Source organism: Cryptosporidium hominis, assembly GCF_000006425.1.
Source record: "Cryptosporidium hominis TU502 chromosome 7 CHRO017102, whole genome shotgun sequence".
NCBI classification, from domain to species: domain Eukaryota; phylum Apicomplexa; class Conoidasida; order Eucoccidiorida; family Cryptosporidiidae; genus Cryptosporidium; species Cryptosporidium hominis.
The window spans coordinates 1-16,856 of record NW_667335.1 but is presented as its reverse complement, the minus strand read 5'-3'; the positions used below and the strand labels follow the sequence as shown (position 1 = coordinate 16,856).

At 33.0% G+C, this 16,856-nt stretch overlaps 4 protein-coding genes across 4 annotated transcripts; 2 read left to right on the top strand and 2 right to left on the bottom strand.

Moving 5' to 3' along the window:
- Nucleotides 1-4: 4 nt before the first annotated feature.
- On the top strand, nucleotides 5-1,135 carry Chro.70503 (hypothetical protein). Its single annotated transcript, XM_661865.1, has 1 exon — nucleotides 5-1,135. One exon carries the CDS (start codon nucleotides 5-7, stop codon nucleotides 1,133-1,135), a length of 1,131 nt encoding a protein of 376 aa, XP_666957.1.
- Nucleotides 1,136-2,497: 1,362 nt separating this feature from the next.
- Nucleotides 2,498-2,944, bottom strand: Chro.70501 (hypothetical protein). The annotated part of the gene is made up of 1 exon (XM_661864.1): nucleotides 2,498-2,944. One exon carries the CDS (start codon nucleotides 2,942-2,944, stop codon nucleotides 2,498-2,500), a length of 447 nt encoding a protein of 148 aa, XP_666956.1.
- Nucleotides 2,945-3,740: 796 nt separating this feature from the next.
- Chro.70500 (hypothetical protein) lies at nucleotides 3,741-9,416 on the bottom strand. The annotated part of the gene is made up of 1 exon (XM_661863.1): nucleotides 3,741-9,416. The coding sequence occupies one exon, from the start codon at nucleotides 9,414-9,416 to the stop codon at nucleotides 3,741-3,743; it is 5,676 nt and encodes a 1,891-aa protein (XP_666955.1).
- A 590-nt stretch (nucleotides 9,417-10,006) lies between these two features.
- On the top strand, nucleotides 10,007-14,182 carry Chro.70499 (ABC transporter). The annotated part of the gene is made up of 1 exon (XM_661862.1): nucleotides 10,007-14,182. The coding sequence occupies one exon, from the start codon at nucleotides 10,007-10,009 to the stop codon at nucleotides 14,180-14,182; it is 4,176 nt and encodes a 1,391-aa protein (XP_666954.1).
- Nucleotides 14,183-16,856: the final 2,674 nt, after the last annotated feature.

The window sequence follows — 16,856 nt, the reverse complement described above, 5'->3', positions numbered from 1 at the left end:
AGATATGTATTCAAGCTTAAATCACTATCAAAACCAAATAAATTCTCCCTCGTCTTTTAGTCAATTTATTATAAGTGGGGTGGGAAATGATCATGGTTCCACTAGATCAATCTCTTGTTCTGCTGGATATGTTTCTGACAATCCAGAAATAGACTCTGAAACTTTCCAATGTATAAATGGAAAATGGGAATCCAACTTTGAAGAAAGGTTCAATTGTGTAAAAGGAGCAGAAGCTTCACTTAAATACTGCAGAACAAGTTTCCTTTCTAATGTACTTGGAACTGAAAAATTCATGGTTGAGGAGCTATTTGATCTTTCTAGTAGTAAGGGTGAAGATTGGAAAGTTTTTAAAGTAACTTGTTCAAGAGGATATGAAGCAAAGATTGAGCCTATACTATTGGCATGTAACAATGGGAACTTTTATAATATACCTGGAGATACTGTAACTATTTCAAAAAGTAATGACATGGAATTTATTCATAATCTAATACTTAAAACGGTTTATGGAATAACATATAGTGAAAGTTTGAATTTACCACTATCTCACGGATCACTTCCAAAAATTCCCTCTATCTCATTTTATAGATCAAATTTTAAAGAACAAGATGAAATGGACTCAGAGTCAGAAACAAACATATTTTCTATCATAGAATGTGTTCCGAAACAAGTAATGAAACTATCAGAAAGTAAAGGACTTTCTGGGCCTGCTTTATATGCAATTTTATTCGCTCCCTTAATATTGGGGATGCTAATTTTAGCGATATTATTCTGGTTCAGAAGGTACAAATGGAAGAAAAACTTTGAGGATGACCAAAATACAGAGGTAAAAAAACAAACTTTGGCAATTTTAGATGTTAAAAGAAAGAATAATTTGTGTGATATTGAAACTGCAAGTCCTGCATCAGAATTAGAAAAGATGAGCAACCAAGAAAGCTCTTTTCTTTCAAAAATTCAGTCTCCATCCGAAAAAAGATATAGTAAAGGGAGTAAACATATCTCTCATACACTTTCTGGACAAGGAATTCACGATAAACCAAGTTTAGAACTCACTAAGTTTAAAGGAAGAAAAAACTATAAAGAAGAAAAAACAGCTTCAGAAGGAAAAGGACCGAGACAAAAAGGGGTTCTTCTATAGAAACACTTCAATTTGTAGGTTTTAAGGTAAAAGCTCGATTCCTCAAATTAACTAATAATAATTATTAAAATACACTTGTGTACTTTGCAAATCAAAGGGTAACTCAATTAATTGGTCAATAACATATACATAAGTTAAATATGAATCTGTATTAATATAATATTTCAAGTTTTATGTAATATTTTTGTTTCCTCTATATTAATTTTAATTCTTAGTTTTTATAACATTGTGTGTAAATTTTTTATTATTTGAATTTTAGTGGCCAAAAAAGTTATAAATTGGTTGGGGGGCATTTGTACTGGACTGGGTGTACCCGGTTAAATAATGAAACAATTCAGGAGATTTCAAGAATTATAGAAATCGAATGAAAATGAATAACTGAGATAAATAGTTAAATTTTAGAATTTGAATTGTCTTTGAAGAACACACACATTTATTATTAATGCAAATTCTAGTCAAAACCTTAACAGGTAAAAAACAAAACTTTAACTTTGAGCCTGAAAATACGGTTTTACAGGTAAGAAATATACTAACAAATATGAAATTTCGTAAATGAAAAAATTAACAATTTGTTTACTTATTTGAATAGGTCAAACAAGCACTTCAAGAAAAAGAAGGAATTGATGTAAAACAAATTCGTTTGATTTATTCTGGAAAGCAAATGTCAGACGATTTAAGACTTTTGGACTATAAAGTAACAGCTGGATGCACGATACATATGGTCCTACAACTTAGAGGCGGACTAAGATAAAAAAAAAAAAAAGGAAAATAGATATGATTGTTATCTCCGACAAACAAATTTTCCAACTAAAAAATCGAGAATTCCCGAAGATATTAGGGAGAATAATTTGTAGATATATAAAAAAAAGAAATACGGATAGGAAATGAACAGAATGTCTTAAAAAGTAGATAATAAATAAAATCTCTATATGAAAGAGACTTTACAAAGCTAGCTGTCTGTCTAGAAATATTAAGATTACAAAGCATTATTCGATTTTTGTCTTTTTCAGAATTTTAGAATTTCCTTATATAACTTTTTCTAAAAATTATCAGGACTATTCAGCTCCAAAAAATTCACTTAATACATATTCAATAGGGGCAAACTTTATCAATTATAACTCGTTCCCCTTGGCTATTCGGTTTCCCAAAAGAATCATCATCTTTGATGAAAATGATGGGAAACTTCATAGTGTAAATTAATTCTTCAAGTTCCTTTTCACAATAGAAAAAAAAAGTTCTGGAAGTAGTCAGAAAAAATCAAAAATATTTTATTAATTCTCTCCCTGGTATTGAAGAAAAGCTATTTGGATTTTATTTATAGGGTTTGGAAAAAACAAATCCAGAATTAATGAAATTCCTGTTTTAGTTAAAGTTTGGTTTGAATTTGTTTGCTGTTGCAACAAATCTTTCCTTGTCTTGCGAATTATTAAAGAAAAGGGGAATACAGTTTCCTGATTCTTTGAGATGAATTGCAACACAATTGTCGGAATCACTGATTCCAGCACTACTTTCAACTCTAGAGAGCTCTTCCTTTGAATATAATAATTGGTGGATTTCATCCAAAGCAATATTTCTGCATTTTCCATCTCCAGAAAGCGAAATACTTGTGCTATCAAATACTACCTCGCAGTCAAGCTTACTTCTATCTTGCATTATTAACTTTACATTAAAAGTATTGATATCATTAACTTCTTCTTGGGGGTGGTTGGAAGCAGTTTCTGAAGCTCCTGAACCATTTCCAACTACTAGTTGAGTAGAGGTTAGGGAGTGTTCATCGGCAAAAGAACAACAGGATTTCAAGTTACCCATGTTTTGTTTTTCTTTTATCAATAATTCAAAAATAAGTTAATCTCAAAATCTTTTGCTTTACATATATTAAGTGCGGATTTTTCCACTTATCTGGGGGGAGACATAATCGAGTGTAGCACCACCCCTCTATAAAAGGTATTTTCATCTATTAATTATTATTTCAAAATGAAAAGGAAATAGGAAAAAATCAGCTAAAATCGGAAATCTTACATACTATTTAATATAAATTATCAATTAATAACACCAAAATATGAGAAAATAAGGTAATACAAAATTTGGTAGTTTTTATATTTCTTCTTCATTAAGAATTTTCCCTCCTAAACTCAATAGCTGTTGGATCTAGAAATTACTCTATAAAAAGAAAATTCCTAAATTCTCTTTAATTAAATTAATTGACTCCGAACAAAAATTTTATTCTAAACCTGAATATAAATATCACTAAATTAATATTTATCGATTTTAATTATAATAGGAAAAGAAATTTTAGCAAATAAACAATTGAAAATTAATTATAGATTAGAAAAAAACTTTCCCTAATTATATATTTCTGCATATAATAATAATAATAATAATAGTAATAATAATATCAACTGTATCAAGGAGTAATAGATTTTCCATTATCTGTATTTTTTTTTTCCAAAATACCTTTCCTAATTTCTTGACCAAGTACCGTTGTATATAACAAAATTGCATGCGTACATGCATGCGTACATGCATGCGTATTTTGAGCTAAATGAACCACAAAATATCTTTTTTTTTCACCATATATAGGGTTAGTGATTAAAGTTAAATAAAATTAAGAAAATGAGAATTTTGTGGTTTCTTTTGGAGGTTTGATACTTTTAGTATATTTGACACCTTTATGGAAAATTTCGAATGAACTAAAGAAGACATTGGCGATATTTTGGGAATAATCTTTGAATTTTTTTGGAAGAAGATTTTCAATTAATGACCTAACTTGGTTGCTGTGGATTATTCTGGGATGCTCGGAAATTACGTTAATTGAGAGCTTACAAAAAACATAAAAGTTATCATTTTTATGATTACCAATTTTCTTGGGAATTGACCCTTTATCTTCAATATAGCTAATCAAGAATTCCCTATACATTGAAGAGGCAACATACTCAAAGTGGTTAATTTCCAGTGGATTATTTTTATCCAAAATATCTTTGTCATAATTGCAGTCTTTCCAAGAGAAATGCTTTTTGCAAACTCTAACTGCAAATTCGAGGATAAATTCTTTTCTAGACCATTGTAAGGGAACATCAGGATTTGATTTAACAGAGTTCTCATCACTGTTTACAATGTTTAAGATATGATTTGTAAGGATTTCAGGGCAATCAGTATTGAAAAACAAATATGGAATTCCGTTATTTGGCTTTCTTCTCCTTACTCGAGTGTAAGAAATTTCCTCAGACCTCATAAATTCAATAATTGAGGGTTTTAATTTCGATTGATCAATAAGTTTATGACTTACAAGAAGCTCAGTTGCTGCAGGACAAAACATATCATAATTCTCTCTCAATTTTGTAATCATTTCAATGTCTTTGGGGTCTTCTGAGATATTTTGAGTGTTTGCACCAGAAAGGAAGAGAGAAATAGTGGAAGAGAAGAAAGCAGCCATAAAGTCAATAGAAGCTTTTTGAAGGGGACTTGAACTAGCATATGAAGAAGATAATTCAAATACTCGATCATTTTCGAGCTCAAATTTATTTTTGTTTGACCATTTTGAGCAGCTTTTCCATTTAGATGTGGAACTACAATAAAGTATAGAAGTTTGCCAATCTGTATCTTTCCAAATTTCCTGGTTGGATTTAAAATGTTTATTCCATCCAAAAGAAGAAACACAAGCAGTGTTGAAAAGCTCCGGGCTGATATTGTAAGTTGATACAGAAAGATTGCAAAGCTCCACAAAGGTGGCAATTCTGATTGGGAATTCTTCAAAACTTTTTGGGTTATCTTTTTTGACTAAAGGGTAAAATAACCTCATAGTCTCCTCATTGATTTTCTTTAAGATTTCTGGGTTTTTCACAATTTTCGGATACTCTTTTACGAAAGAAGGTACTTTGGAGCAGTCTCTAATGGAAACTGGTGCCTGCTCGCATGCATCTCTAAGCTCAGAAAAATTTACTTCGCTCAAAGAATAAGTTTTTGCAATGTGGCCAAGCATTCCCATAGGGTCTTCGCGGAGAGGAACAGCATTTTCAAAATTCATTTCTGGAGTGTCCCATTTCTTAGTTCTAAGTCTGGGTTTTTCATCATTGGTTTTGTGATTTAGCTTATAGTCTTCAGAATAGGGGTTTGTTCCAGCTTTAGGCCTAGTATCCACGAAAGTATTAGGATTAAAGCAAATATTAACAGGATTCTTACTGAAGGCCATTTCATATGCAATATTACACATAATTGAGCTTGGAATAACTGGAGAAGGGAGTTTAAGGGCTTGAATTAAACGTTCGTAAAGAAATTTTGCAGAACTCTTGATTGTAGGGTGATTACAATCTTGTCCCCAAAATGTACTTGAACAAAGCTTTTCAGCAACACTTCGTTTTATGGTAAACATCTCCCCATTAATTTCAACACGAAAAACATTACTAGTTTCCAAAGCATAAACACAAGAATCCACAAAGTTCTTGAACCTCCCAGATTGAAGATAATCATGTATTCTGATAGAAACTGGACAAAATCTCATATAAGAAATTGGAAGTCTATCAGTTGGCATATCATAAAGCTTGCTTGACCAGAATAATGAAGTTGATTTTTCTTGCAACTCAAAAGTCACCATATCAACAAATACTCCCTTTAATAGTCTATTCAAGTAAATTTCTTCAATTGGATCACCAACCTCCAAATGTTCAATATAGTTATATCCAATAAACTGAGTCTCATCACAGCCTCTCCATTCTCTTGTTTTTCTACATAATAAAGCTGCATGCAAAAAATGGATACCAGAAAAGTATTTCATCAGTGAGTGAATACAAGATTGAACAAAATAGATGGTATAAAGTGAACGCATAACATTCTTATCAATTTGTTTAGGCGTATGGTGTGCAGATCCACTGTTGACTTGATTTAAATCATACCAGACAAGTCCTTTATTATATTCAGAATTTGATATTTGACCCTTGAAAAAGTCAGAAGTGTTAACATCAAAACTCTTGTAAAAGTTTGGATTCAGAATTCTGGCAATAAATTCACAAATAGTACGAGATCTGGTTTTTAAGGGGGATATATTGTAAGTACTACTAGTACGATCAGCTGATCCTGGAAGAATAACATTTGCAGAATGTAATTGTTTAATTAAATCTTTGGAAATGTTCTCAACAACTGTAAAATATTGGTTCCAATATAATTCGGTTTCTAATTTATTTAAGGAACATATAGTTTCAAATCTGTGGAAGTTATAATCAAATAAACTTGATTTCAATAGAGAAAAGTTGAGAAATTTGGGATATATGTTTGGCAAATACGCTAAAGATTGAAATCCTGAATCCATAAAAGATTTCTGGTATACTTTGTAAAGAATTTTAAAATCTAGAATCAAGCCATTGTAAATATAAAGTCCATATCTGTAAATATATCGTATACATTCCTCAGCAGTAGGTATTCCATCACTTTTAGCAGATTTTGGAGGAGGACAGTCGTATCCCAACTTTCTAAGTCTCATTACTTCAGGTTCAATTGGAATGGTATTTGGGAGCTTTATATCTAAGTGTGGGAATTGATTCTTCAAATTAGTACCCAATGAATTATAAAAGTTTATAATATTGGCGTCAGCTACTTGGATATAGTATTTTTGGCTAGCATGTTTGGGAATTGGAATCAAATTAGAGTCAATAAGTTTATATTCTTGTTTATGATTATTCATTTTAAGCCAAAGAAATTCAAGCTTATTTTTTATTCTTTTTCGAAGTGAAATTTGCCAGCTTCCGAGACTGAAACAAAGATTTTTGGTGATATCCCTAGAAATTCTTTGATCGCTGAGCTTAAGAGAGGGATCAGAGTTTCTAATACGTTCAATAATTGCTTCAGAACCATGAATCTTCAGAACAATATTTGTAAGAAGTTTATTACAAACATGTTTAAACTTATTTTTTGGGAACTGTTTAAAAGAGTTATAATATACAAACCTCTTCCCAAGCCGAACCATATCTTTCAGTTCATCAATTTCCCAATCATTACCATCAGCTTTACTAACAAATTCTGAGTACCTATTAACAATTCTACCGAAAATATAGTCGAACGTTTTTGGTTTAAGCTTATCTTGAAGCTTAGATTTAACAATTTGCTCCATCATCTCACTCAGTTTGCGAGCTCTTGATCTTTGGACATCAGTATTATCAAGAGTTTTGAACTTTAACAATGCATTTCGGATAAATCGATCTCTTTCATGAATTTTGGAATTCTTGGCATAATCTCTCTTTAATTGTTCATGGTTCTTTGGCTCAATCCTAAAGATTTTACTCATCACATTAATGGCATCAGGGCAAAAGTCATCTGGAATGGTATTATAAACTCCAATACTTCTAAAATATGAAAATATACGAAGAGAAAATTCACCAGTTAAAATATCACTATGTTCCCTTGCCGGATGAAATGGAGGAATAGACTCAAATTTGCATTTTGGTCTTGAGTAAAAGAGGTTACTGCAGGCTGTACTAATGGCTTTCTTTCCTTTAGCTGGGATTTCACGAATCTCTAAGTCGTTCCAACTTTTTCTAGCAGTAATAGAACTATATGTTTTCGCGCAGTCAATAACAAAGTTCCTAGTCTTAACAACATCTTCAAGATCTTCGTCCATGAACTTTTCTCTTGCAATTTTATCAGCGATCTTATCATTCAAAGGAACGTCATTTTCAATATAATCTTTAAAGAAGAACAACATTTCGTCGCTTGGCTGAATAAAAGGCTCGTATTTCTTTGCATAATTATAAGATCTTACAAGATTTCTAACATATGTCTTTCTCTCAAGTTTACGAATGGCAATTTCATGCTTTACTCTGGTTATTGGTTGTCTTACTTTTCTACGAAAAGAACCTGTTTCAATCAATTGACGCGTTAATTCACACAAATCATGAAATGGATATCCAGGATTGAAATTATGGATAATACGAGCAAATTCATGAGTTAAGTTGTCCACAGCTTTATCATGTTTTAAGACATCATATTCAGGAGAATTGATAGGAACTTGACTACAATTTGGCCATGGGAATTTGGGATCTTCTCTAATAAAACATTTATCACCGGAAACATTGACTTGTCTAATATGAGGTTCTAAAAGATTCTCAAGAGTAGTCTTCCATATATTAAACTGTAAGTATGGATTAATCATGATTTGAAGATAATGCTGGAAGAATCTACAAAACCACCGAGAGGTTTTTATGTTTTGAGGAACAGAAAGTACATATCCTTCTTGCTTTAATTTTTTATACCAGCTGGAATGAATACTCAAAGGTTTATGTTTAATTCCAAACTTAGTTAAAGTTCCTGAAATCGCCTCTAAAACATCAGATTCATGGGGCCAGGTATCAGATTGGCTCTTTTTCATGATAAATGAGAACATTTTATATTTATATTCAGATATTCTTATTCCTGTCATAATAAAATATACAATACTCCAAAGCCTATAAGACATTTCTGCAGATAAATAAATGTTCAAATAATACCTGGAGGTTCTCATAATATACTTAACTGTTTGAATTTGAGAACGATCTTTGTTCTTTGGAGCGTATCCTCCTCTCTGAAGTATTAGGATTCTACTTCTCAAAACTTTATCCTCAATAGAAGCTGGAGTAATGGTGGTAATGTCGGGCAAATCAATAACTCCCTTGTATTCAGAGAACCTACCAGTGGAAGTAAACTTCCGTATAGCTTCATTGATTTGCTTTCTTGAAGGAAAATCATCTTTACTATTTTGAGCTATAACCTCAGACAAATTAATTGATGTAACAGGTGTTACTGGTATAAAATACTCCTTCCCAAAGATTTTGGAAGCCTCTCCAAGTACATACTTGGTGATTGAAAATGCTATTGCAGGAGATAAGTAGTTCAAATCAAAATGTCTAATGATCCAAAACAAGAACCTGGTACTTTCTTTAATATCTTTACAATCAAATACATATTCATAGGAAATAAATTCTCGAATTTTTGAAGATACTTTTATATCAGCAAGCTCCAGGTTAGGAAGCTCAATTTGAAGCTTTCGAACATCTGTATCAAATCTTACTTCAATCATTCCATACAAAACATTGATCTCAGTTGATCTCAAAGAGTCTAAAAAGTTCTGAGCCTCCACCAAAGATCCTTCTGATGTAAGCCTTCGAAGCTCACTATAAGTAAATTCAGGGGGACAATTACGCATCAGCTTTCCATGTTCCACCGGAGATTTGCCATATATTTGCGTAATAGCCCAAAAAATGATCAAACCAAACCATAACATTATGTGGTTAAGGACCTTTATGCTGAAAAGAGTCATTCTTTTTCAATTTTAAAGCGATAGTCTCAAAAGACAACAACTCATTCTACCAAATCCCCAGTCAGTTTGTTGTCTCACGTAAAATCTTATTAGTCTTCACACACTTTAAATATGTAAAAAGATTCAGATGACATGATTCAAAGTGCATGGCTAAAGTGGGGGGATGCATAAAGGCGGGTCATCTGGCGGGCACGTGTATGGATTCAAATAAATCTTTATTGGAAGAGGTTTTTTAAAGAGAGAAAGAGCTGGGAAAAAGTCTCAGAGCTCTCTAACGATAACATAAATCGTTTTAGGAAAAGATATCTACTAACTTGAACATGTTTTAGGCCAAAAAAACTCTTCATCCAAGAAAATAACAAGTATATTTAATGGTATGAGGAACCAGATTGGCGCCACTCTAGACGGTACCGTATATTATACAAAAATTAAGAAATAACCAAGTTTTTGAATACATAAGGCAATAAAAATAAAAGTAGAGAAAGGAATATTGAAGTAAATCAAATTAAATTTAGAGAAGGGTTAAAGCTAAGGAAAAAAAGTTAAGCAAGGAGGTTTAGCTTCGAAAGAGCTCATCTTTGCACTATAAAATGCTTGGAGGGATTTTTAATAGAAATTTGAAAAAAGAAAATGATGATCAAGTACAAGATGAAAAGCCATTTATACACAAAAAAACTGGTGGAATAACTCCAGAAGAGAGTGCTAGCTTCTTATCAAAATTTACTTTTTCTTGGTTTACTCCAATAATTGACTCTGCATACGACCATATATTATCTTTGGATGAGTACTACTATTTACCGGAGCAAAACGATCCAAGTTACTCGCTTTCCAACTTTGAAGATAAATGGAAAGCGGAATGTGAAAGATTTGGAAAATTTAAAGTGTTTGAAAACAAAAATGGGAATAACACTAATACAAATAGTTCTAGTAAAAAGCTTAAATTTCCTTCACTGGCCAGGGTATTATTCCAGTGTTACAGTAAGCAAATATTTATTATATTTGCTTTAGTTATTTTTTCAAATATCTGTAATTTAACTCAGATATTTCTACTAAGAAAGCTCTTAGAATGTATTCAATCTTCTGAGTTCATTCCCAGAGTTGAATCTTCTGCTGATTCAGCTATCCCTTGGTGGGCAGTTATTTTGGGGATTGTTCCTGAGAGATTTAGTTCGAGTATTGCTTGCAAAGGTTTTGCCTATATATTTGCAATGACAACCCTCATAATTGCTTATGCAATTTTAAGACAGCAAGAAACCAGGATTGTTACAAGATTAGGGAGGCAAATTCGATCCTTGATTACTGGGGTTGTTTACAGGAAATTATTGAATTTGGACTCGAATATATTTTCAGAAAGCCCTCAATCGAACACAGAGCTCTCTTCTAGAGCTAGCAAAGCCAGACTTTCTGTGGTTTCAGAAATTTCTCTGGAAGGAGCTACGGGATCCTTTGGCATGTCTGGAAACGTTGTTAATCTTCTAAATAACGATGTTTCTAGGTTTGGAAGGCTATATACAAGTCATGAATTCTATTATGGCGCTTGTTCGGTCACTATTGCAGCTATAATACTTTATATGAATATTGGAATTTCAGGAATTGTTGGAATCTTAGTTATGTTTGCTCATGCTGCATGGAGTATTAACTTCCTAAATATCAGAGCTTATGTAAGAAAGCCATTTTCAGAAATCAGAGATCGTCGTATTCTTTTGACTTCCGAGTATCTTAATTACATTAAGATTATTAAATCATACTCTTGGGAAAGATATTTTATCAAAAATATTGATTCACATAGAGAAAAGGAAATCTCAAGTTTACTGGCTCAAGGTGCATGTTGGGGATTTGCAGCAGCATGCCATGCTGTTGTTTTTCACGCTCTTCTTTTTACTATTATTGTAAGAAGGTATATGGGTGAGGTTAATGACCCTGCCAATATATTCTTTGCATACGTTGTGTACGATGCAGTGAGTGAGTTTATTGCCTCCTTCCCCAAATCTTATGCTCTGTTCAGGGATTTAATTCTATCATGTGAAAGAATTAGCGAATTCCTAGTTATTGAAGATAGGCCCAATATTAATTCACTTATGAATACTTCATCTTGCTCTGAATCCTCTCGTGCAATGCCAATTGAGGATCAGGACCTTTCAGAGCCAATAAAAGGAAATGTTAAATATGAGAAAGTTGAGCTAAGATGGCCAAGTGGTGCTCTCTTAATGAAAGACCTTTCTTTTGAAGTAAATCCTGGGGAAATGATGGCTATTTTGGGACCGGTTGGCAGTGGAAAAAGTGGTCTACTGCTTTCCATAATTAATGAACTTCAGCATTATAAAGGACTTCGACAGGTTAGTGGAAAATTGGCTTATGTTCCCCAATTAGCTTGGGCTATTACTGGTACAATTAGAGAAAATATTCTTTTTGGAGCCCCATTTGACCCTGAATGGTATGCTCAAGTTGTTGATGCTTGCTGTTTAGTAGCAGATTTCAAGATCTTTCCAAAAGGCGACCAAACTATGATAAGTGGTAGCTCTAATAACCTTTCTGGAGGCCAAAGACAAAGAATTAGTCTGGCAAGAGCTGTTTACCAAAGGTCTCAGGTTTATGCACTTGATGATTGTCTTAGTGCAGTTGATAGTAATGTATCAGCTAGAATCTTCAAGAATTGTATACTTGGGTTGCTTAGAGATAAATGCGTCATTTTGGCAACTCATCTTGCAGATTTAGTTATTCATGTTGATAAGGTTTTACTTCTGGATGACATCAGCAAGAAACCCTTATACTTGGGAGATCCTTATGGACTACTAAAGTTTCCTCACTATAAGAATCTTTTTGGTTCAAACTTAAGTCAAACAAAGAATGACCAAAAGATTGCAAAACTTGGCTCAAATAACAGTTCAAGAGAGTCTTTAACTCTAACAAGTCTTGTTAAGAGCAATTCAACTCAAAAATATAGTCAAGAAGGAATCTCTATAACAGAAGAGGAAGGAGAGAGTTCAAGGTTTAAAGTTGATGAAGAGGAGGAAGAGGAAGAAGAAGAAGGAGTGGTATCTCTAGATACTTATATGAAGTACATATTCTCTTACAAAAAGCTCACTCTCTTTAAACTATTAATTTTTGTATCTTTATTGGTTGCAATATACGTACTTATTACTTTCTTCATTGGAATATGGCTAGAAAATGCTAATGAAGAAAACTGGAGAACTTACTTTAACATATACTTGGCAGCATGTATTGTACTCCCAATTGTTTGCACTTTAACCACAATCATCTTCCGAGTAGGAGGTGTTGGAGTGTCTAGGATCTATCACAATAAGCTTCTTTCTCATATTGAGCATGCTCCTCTTTCATTCTTTGAAAACACTCCAATTGGAAGAATATTAAACAGGTTTACTTCAGATCTTGTTCATTTAGATGAGCTCCTACCAACAAGCTTCAACAACTCATCTGTAACAGTTTTAATGTCAGCAACAATGTTGGTATCAGTTGGAGTAATAACACCACAGTTCCTTTTCTTCATTCCACCAATATTTTACGCTTTTTATTGTGTGGCCAAAAAGTACCCGCCAATTCTCCGTCAAAGTGAAAGAAAGTCAGCAGCTTTAACAGCTCCTATTACGTCTCAATTGATGGAAACTATGTCAGGTTTAGCAACAATTCACACATTTGGAGCAGAGAATATGCTTATTAGAAAAATGGATAATGCAATAATTGCTTTAAATAATATCAGATATCACTTGGACACTGCCTATATTTGGCTTTACCTCCGTCTTGAGGTAATTGGTTGCATGACTTTAGTTGTAACAGGGATTTTCAGCGTACTTCTTTCAGCTTGTAATCTATCAAATCCGGGTATTCTTGGTACCATTTTGTCATTTGCAGTAGCTTTACCTGGATGGCTAAGATATAGTATCTTTACTGTCGGTGAATTTGAAGCAGATATGGTTGGGTTTGAAAGAATTCGTACATATACAAATTCAGAAATTTACCAAGTAGTTGTATCAGATCAAGAGAAAAGTAATATAAAGGTACCGGAAGATTGGCCTTCTCAAGGCAAGATTGAATTCAGGAATGTGGATATGACATTTTACCCTAATCCTAATCCTTCTCTATGCAATATATGTTTGAAGATTTCTCCAGGAGAAAGAATTGGAATAGTTGGGAGGACAGGGGCTGGAAAAAGCAGTCTATTTTCTGCAATACTTCGTCTATTCGACCCTTCTTTTGGCGCAATATTGATAGATGATTTAGAAACCTCCAAGGTTTCCCCTCTAAAGCTCAGAGAATCTATTTCTATAGTTCCCCAGGACCCAGTAATATTCACTGGCACAGTAAGGTTCAATTTAGACCCAAAAGGAAGTTATTCAGATGAAGAACTTTATGAGGTTCTTAAAAGGGCGCACGTATTTGATTATGTTAACAACCTTCCAGGGAAGTTAAACTTCCAATTAGAAGGAGGTGGAGCCCAGCTTAGTGTGGGTATTAAGCAACTATTTTGCCTAACAAGAGCCATTCTTAGAAAATCCAGGATCCTTCTTCTTGATGAAGCAACTTCCTTTGTGGACATCCAGACCGACTCTCTAATTCAGGAAACTATCAAATCCGAGTTTAAAGGCTGTACTATATTAACTATTGCCCACAGGATTAAAACAATCATTAATTACGACAAAATCCTTGTTCTTGAATCAGGTAGAGTGTTTGAATTTGATACTCCCCAGAACCTCCTTAGGAATCCTAAGAGCGTTTTCAGCTCCCTTGCATCATCGATTTCCGTATAATTCTGATGTTTGGGAGGGACGAAGCTAAGCTATGTTAGGTAGGCTTACAAGCACTTAGAATAGTCCGACTTTGAAATTTGTATTTTAACTAACTTTATAACTCTTGTTAAATTCCCTTAAGTTCTTTAGTTTCAAAGGTTAAGAAAGGATTTCTTTTTCTTTTCTATCTCACTTTTTTCTTCACTTTTTATTTTCTACTTTCCCTTCTTTCCTTGTCTATTTTCCTTCTCTTCTCCCTTTCTTCTTTTTTTCCTCTCGCTCAGTCCTTCTTACACCTCTTCCACCTCCCATTCTCTCTCTTCCTCTCTCTTTCCCTCTCTCTTTTCCTTCCCCTTCCTTTCTACCCTTTCCTTCTTCTTTTCCTCCTTTCTCCTTCCCTTCTTCTTCCCTCAAATCCAGAGTCTCAACTGCGTCAACAAAAGTATTGGAAACTCTGGTATTTGGGGGGGTTAATGGATTGAGTGATTCCTCCTCCAAAAATGATGTTATTCTCCTATTCTCCTCCTGAGAACAAAAACACCTAGAAAAGATCCTAGAATTTATGGCTCCTATTTTGAGATGTGAATAATCCTATTAAATTGTTTCCTAATAGTTAATTTCCTACTGGAAAGCCACTTATAATATGTTTTAAATCGAAATTTAAAAAAACACACACGCGAAACCTGTGTATTTCTAAACACTTACAAGATACCTAAGTTTTACTCAAAGTCTCTATTAATTCATTTTAATTCCTATCATCATTCCCCACTCCTAACTTAATACTTTTTCTTCACATGCTTTCCCAAATAAGGAAATTATTAGATTTTGCGCGCCGGCGCCAAGATGCAAAACACCGGTACTTGTTATTGGATGGATTTTCTGAGTAGTGAATATATGCAAAAAAAAATAGCAAAGAACACAAAAGTGTAGAAATGAGTAAATTTGAATTTTTAATTAACTTAAGTGGCAAGCAAAAGAGAAGAGGTAAATAAAAATTCATTGCCAAACAAAAGTGGGAAAGTACTGAATTAGTACCGGAATTGGAGTAAAAAGAGAAATATCTGCAGATTAATTAAAAGAAATTGAAGAAAGGTATCTGACAGCAGAGAATTTCAATGGAATTTGAGAAATAGAGTTATATTGTAAGTTCCAATAATGAAGAAAAAGCATAAAAAGATGCACTTTAATTTTTTTGTGTATGCTAGACATGAGGACGGATAAAGGCGGTTGAAAATGGAAAGCCGGGAACCTGGCTAAAGGCCAATCATTAACTGGAAAAAGTCAAGAAATTCCAAGACTAATATGGAAAAAGAAAAAAATGAAAAAGGATACGTAAAATTGGATTTGGAGCCCAACTGTGGCACTAATTCTGGAAAGTATGATGAAGCAGAATCCAAATCACCTGGAGTAACTCCAGAAGAAAACGCGAGTTGGTTGTCAATGTTAACTTTTTCCTGGTTTACTAAGATTATGGATAAGGCTTACAACTCAAACTTAGAATACAACGATTTTTTTGACCTCCCAGATTACGACACTCCAAGTTTTAAACTTCCTGATTTCACCAAATATTGGGAAAGAGAACTTAAAAGGTGCAATATTATTTCTGATAATGAAAGAAAGGAAAAACGTACTAATGATTTGGAAACTGCAAAATTGGTTGATTCTATTGAATCTGCTCAAACTAAAAAATCTTCCTCTGATCGAAAAAAACCTTCACTCATTTATACTTTGATTCTAACATTTAAATGGGAATTATTTATCATTTTCTCACTCGTTGTTCTGGCAGATACTTGTTTGCTTGCTCAGTCTATTGTTTTAAGAAAGCTTTTATTATGTATGCAGAATCCTACCTCAACCTATACTGAAAATTCCTCTTATCTCACTAATTTTGTTCGAAATTTGGGGTTCAATACTGGAGAAATAAATCTTGAAATCTTACAAAGAGGAATGTATCTTGTCTTTTTAATGACTTTTCTAACAATATTATTCCCTATGTTAAAGCAACAAGAATATCGTTTAGTAACTAACTTAGGAAGATATTCTAAGTGTCTTGTTTCTGGAGTTTTGTATAGGAAGCTTTTACTAATGGACTCTTTTGAATTTAATATGCCATCTCAAAAAAAAAAACAGTTGAATGGTTCCTTTAATCCTAGAATTAAAAATATTCAAGGCTCTGATAATCCTGGAATTGCTCATAACTTTGTTAACTTAATGGGTAACGATGTCTTTAAATTAAGTAGACTCATATCTGCTCATCTTTTCTATTCTGCAACTTTTCTATTGGTTGCTCTGACATTATGTCTTTATTCACAACTTGGAATCTCTGCTTTATTTGGGATTTCTGTAGTTATTGCTAATATGCTTATCAGTGCTACAGCTTTACATTTTAGAGCTCTTGAAAGAAAGCCATATCTTATTTATCAAGATCAAAGAATAAGATACACAAGTGAATGTTTATCTTTCATGAAGATTATTAAATCTTATGCTTGGGAAGAATGTTTTACTAAGAAAATTACTGATTGTAGAAATAATGAAATCAAAAGCCTTGTTAAACAAGGAAAGTTTAGAGCTTTATCTATGGGAATTTACAGTACTACAATGCAAGCAACATTAGTTACTTCATTAGTATATGTTTTAATGGGAAATAAGCTTGATCCAGCTACTGTATTTTTTGCTGAAGGTTTATTTGAAACTC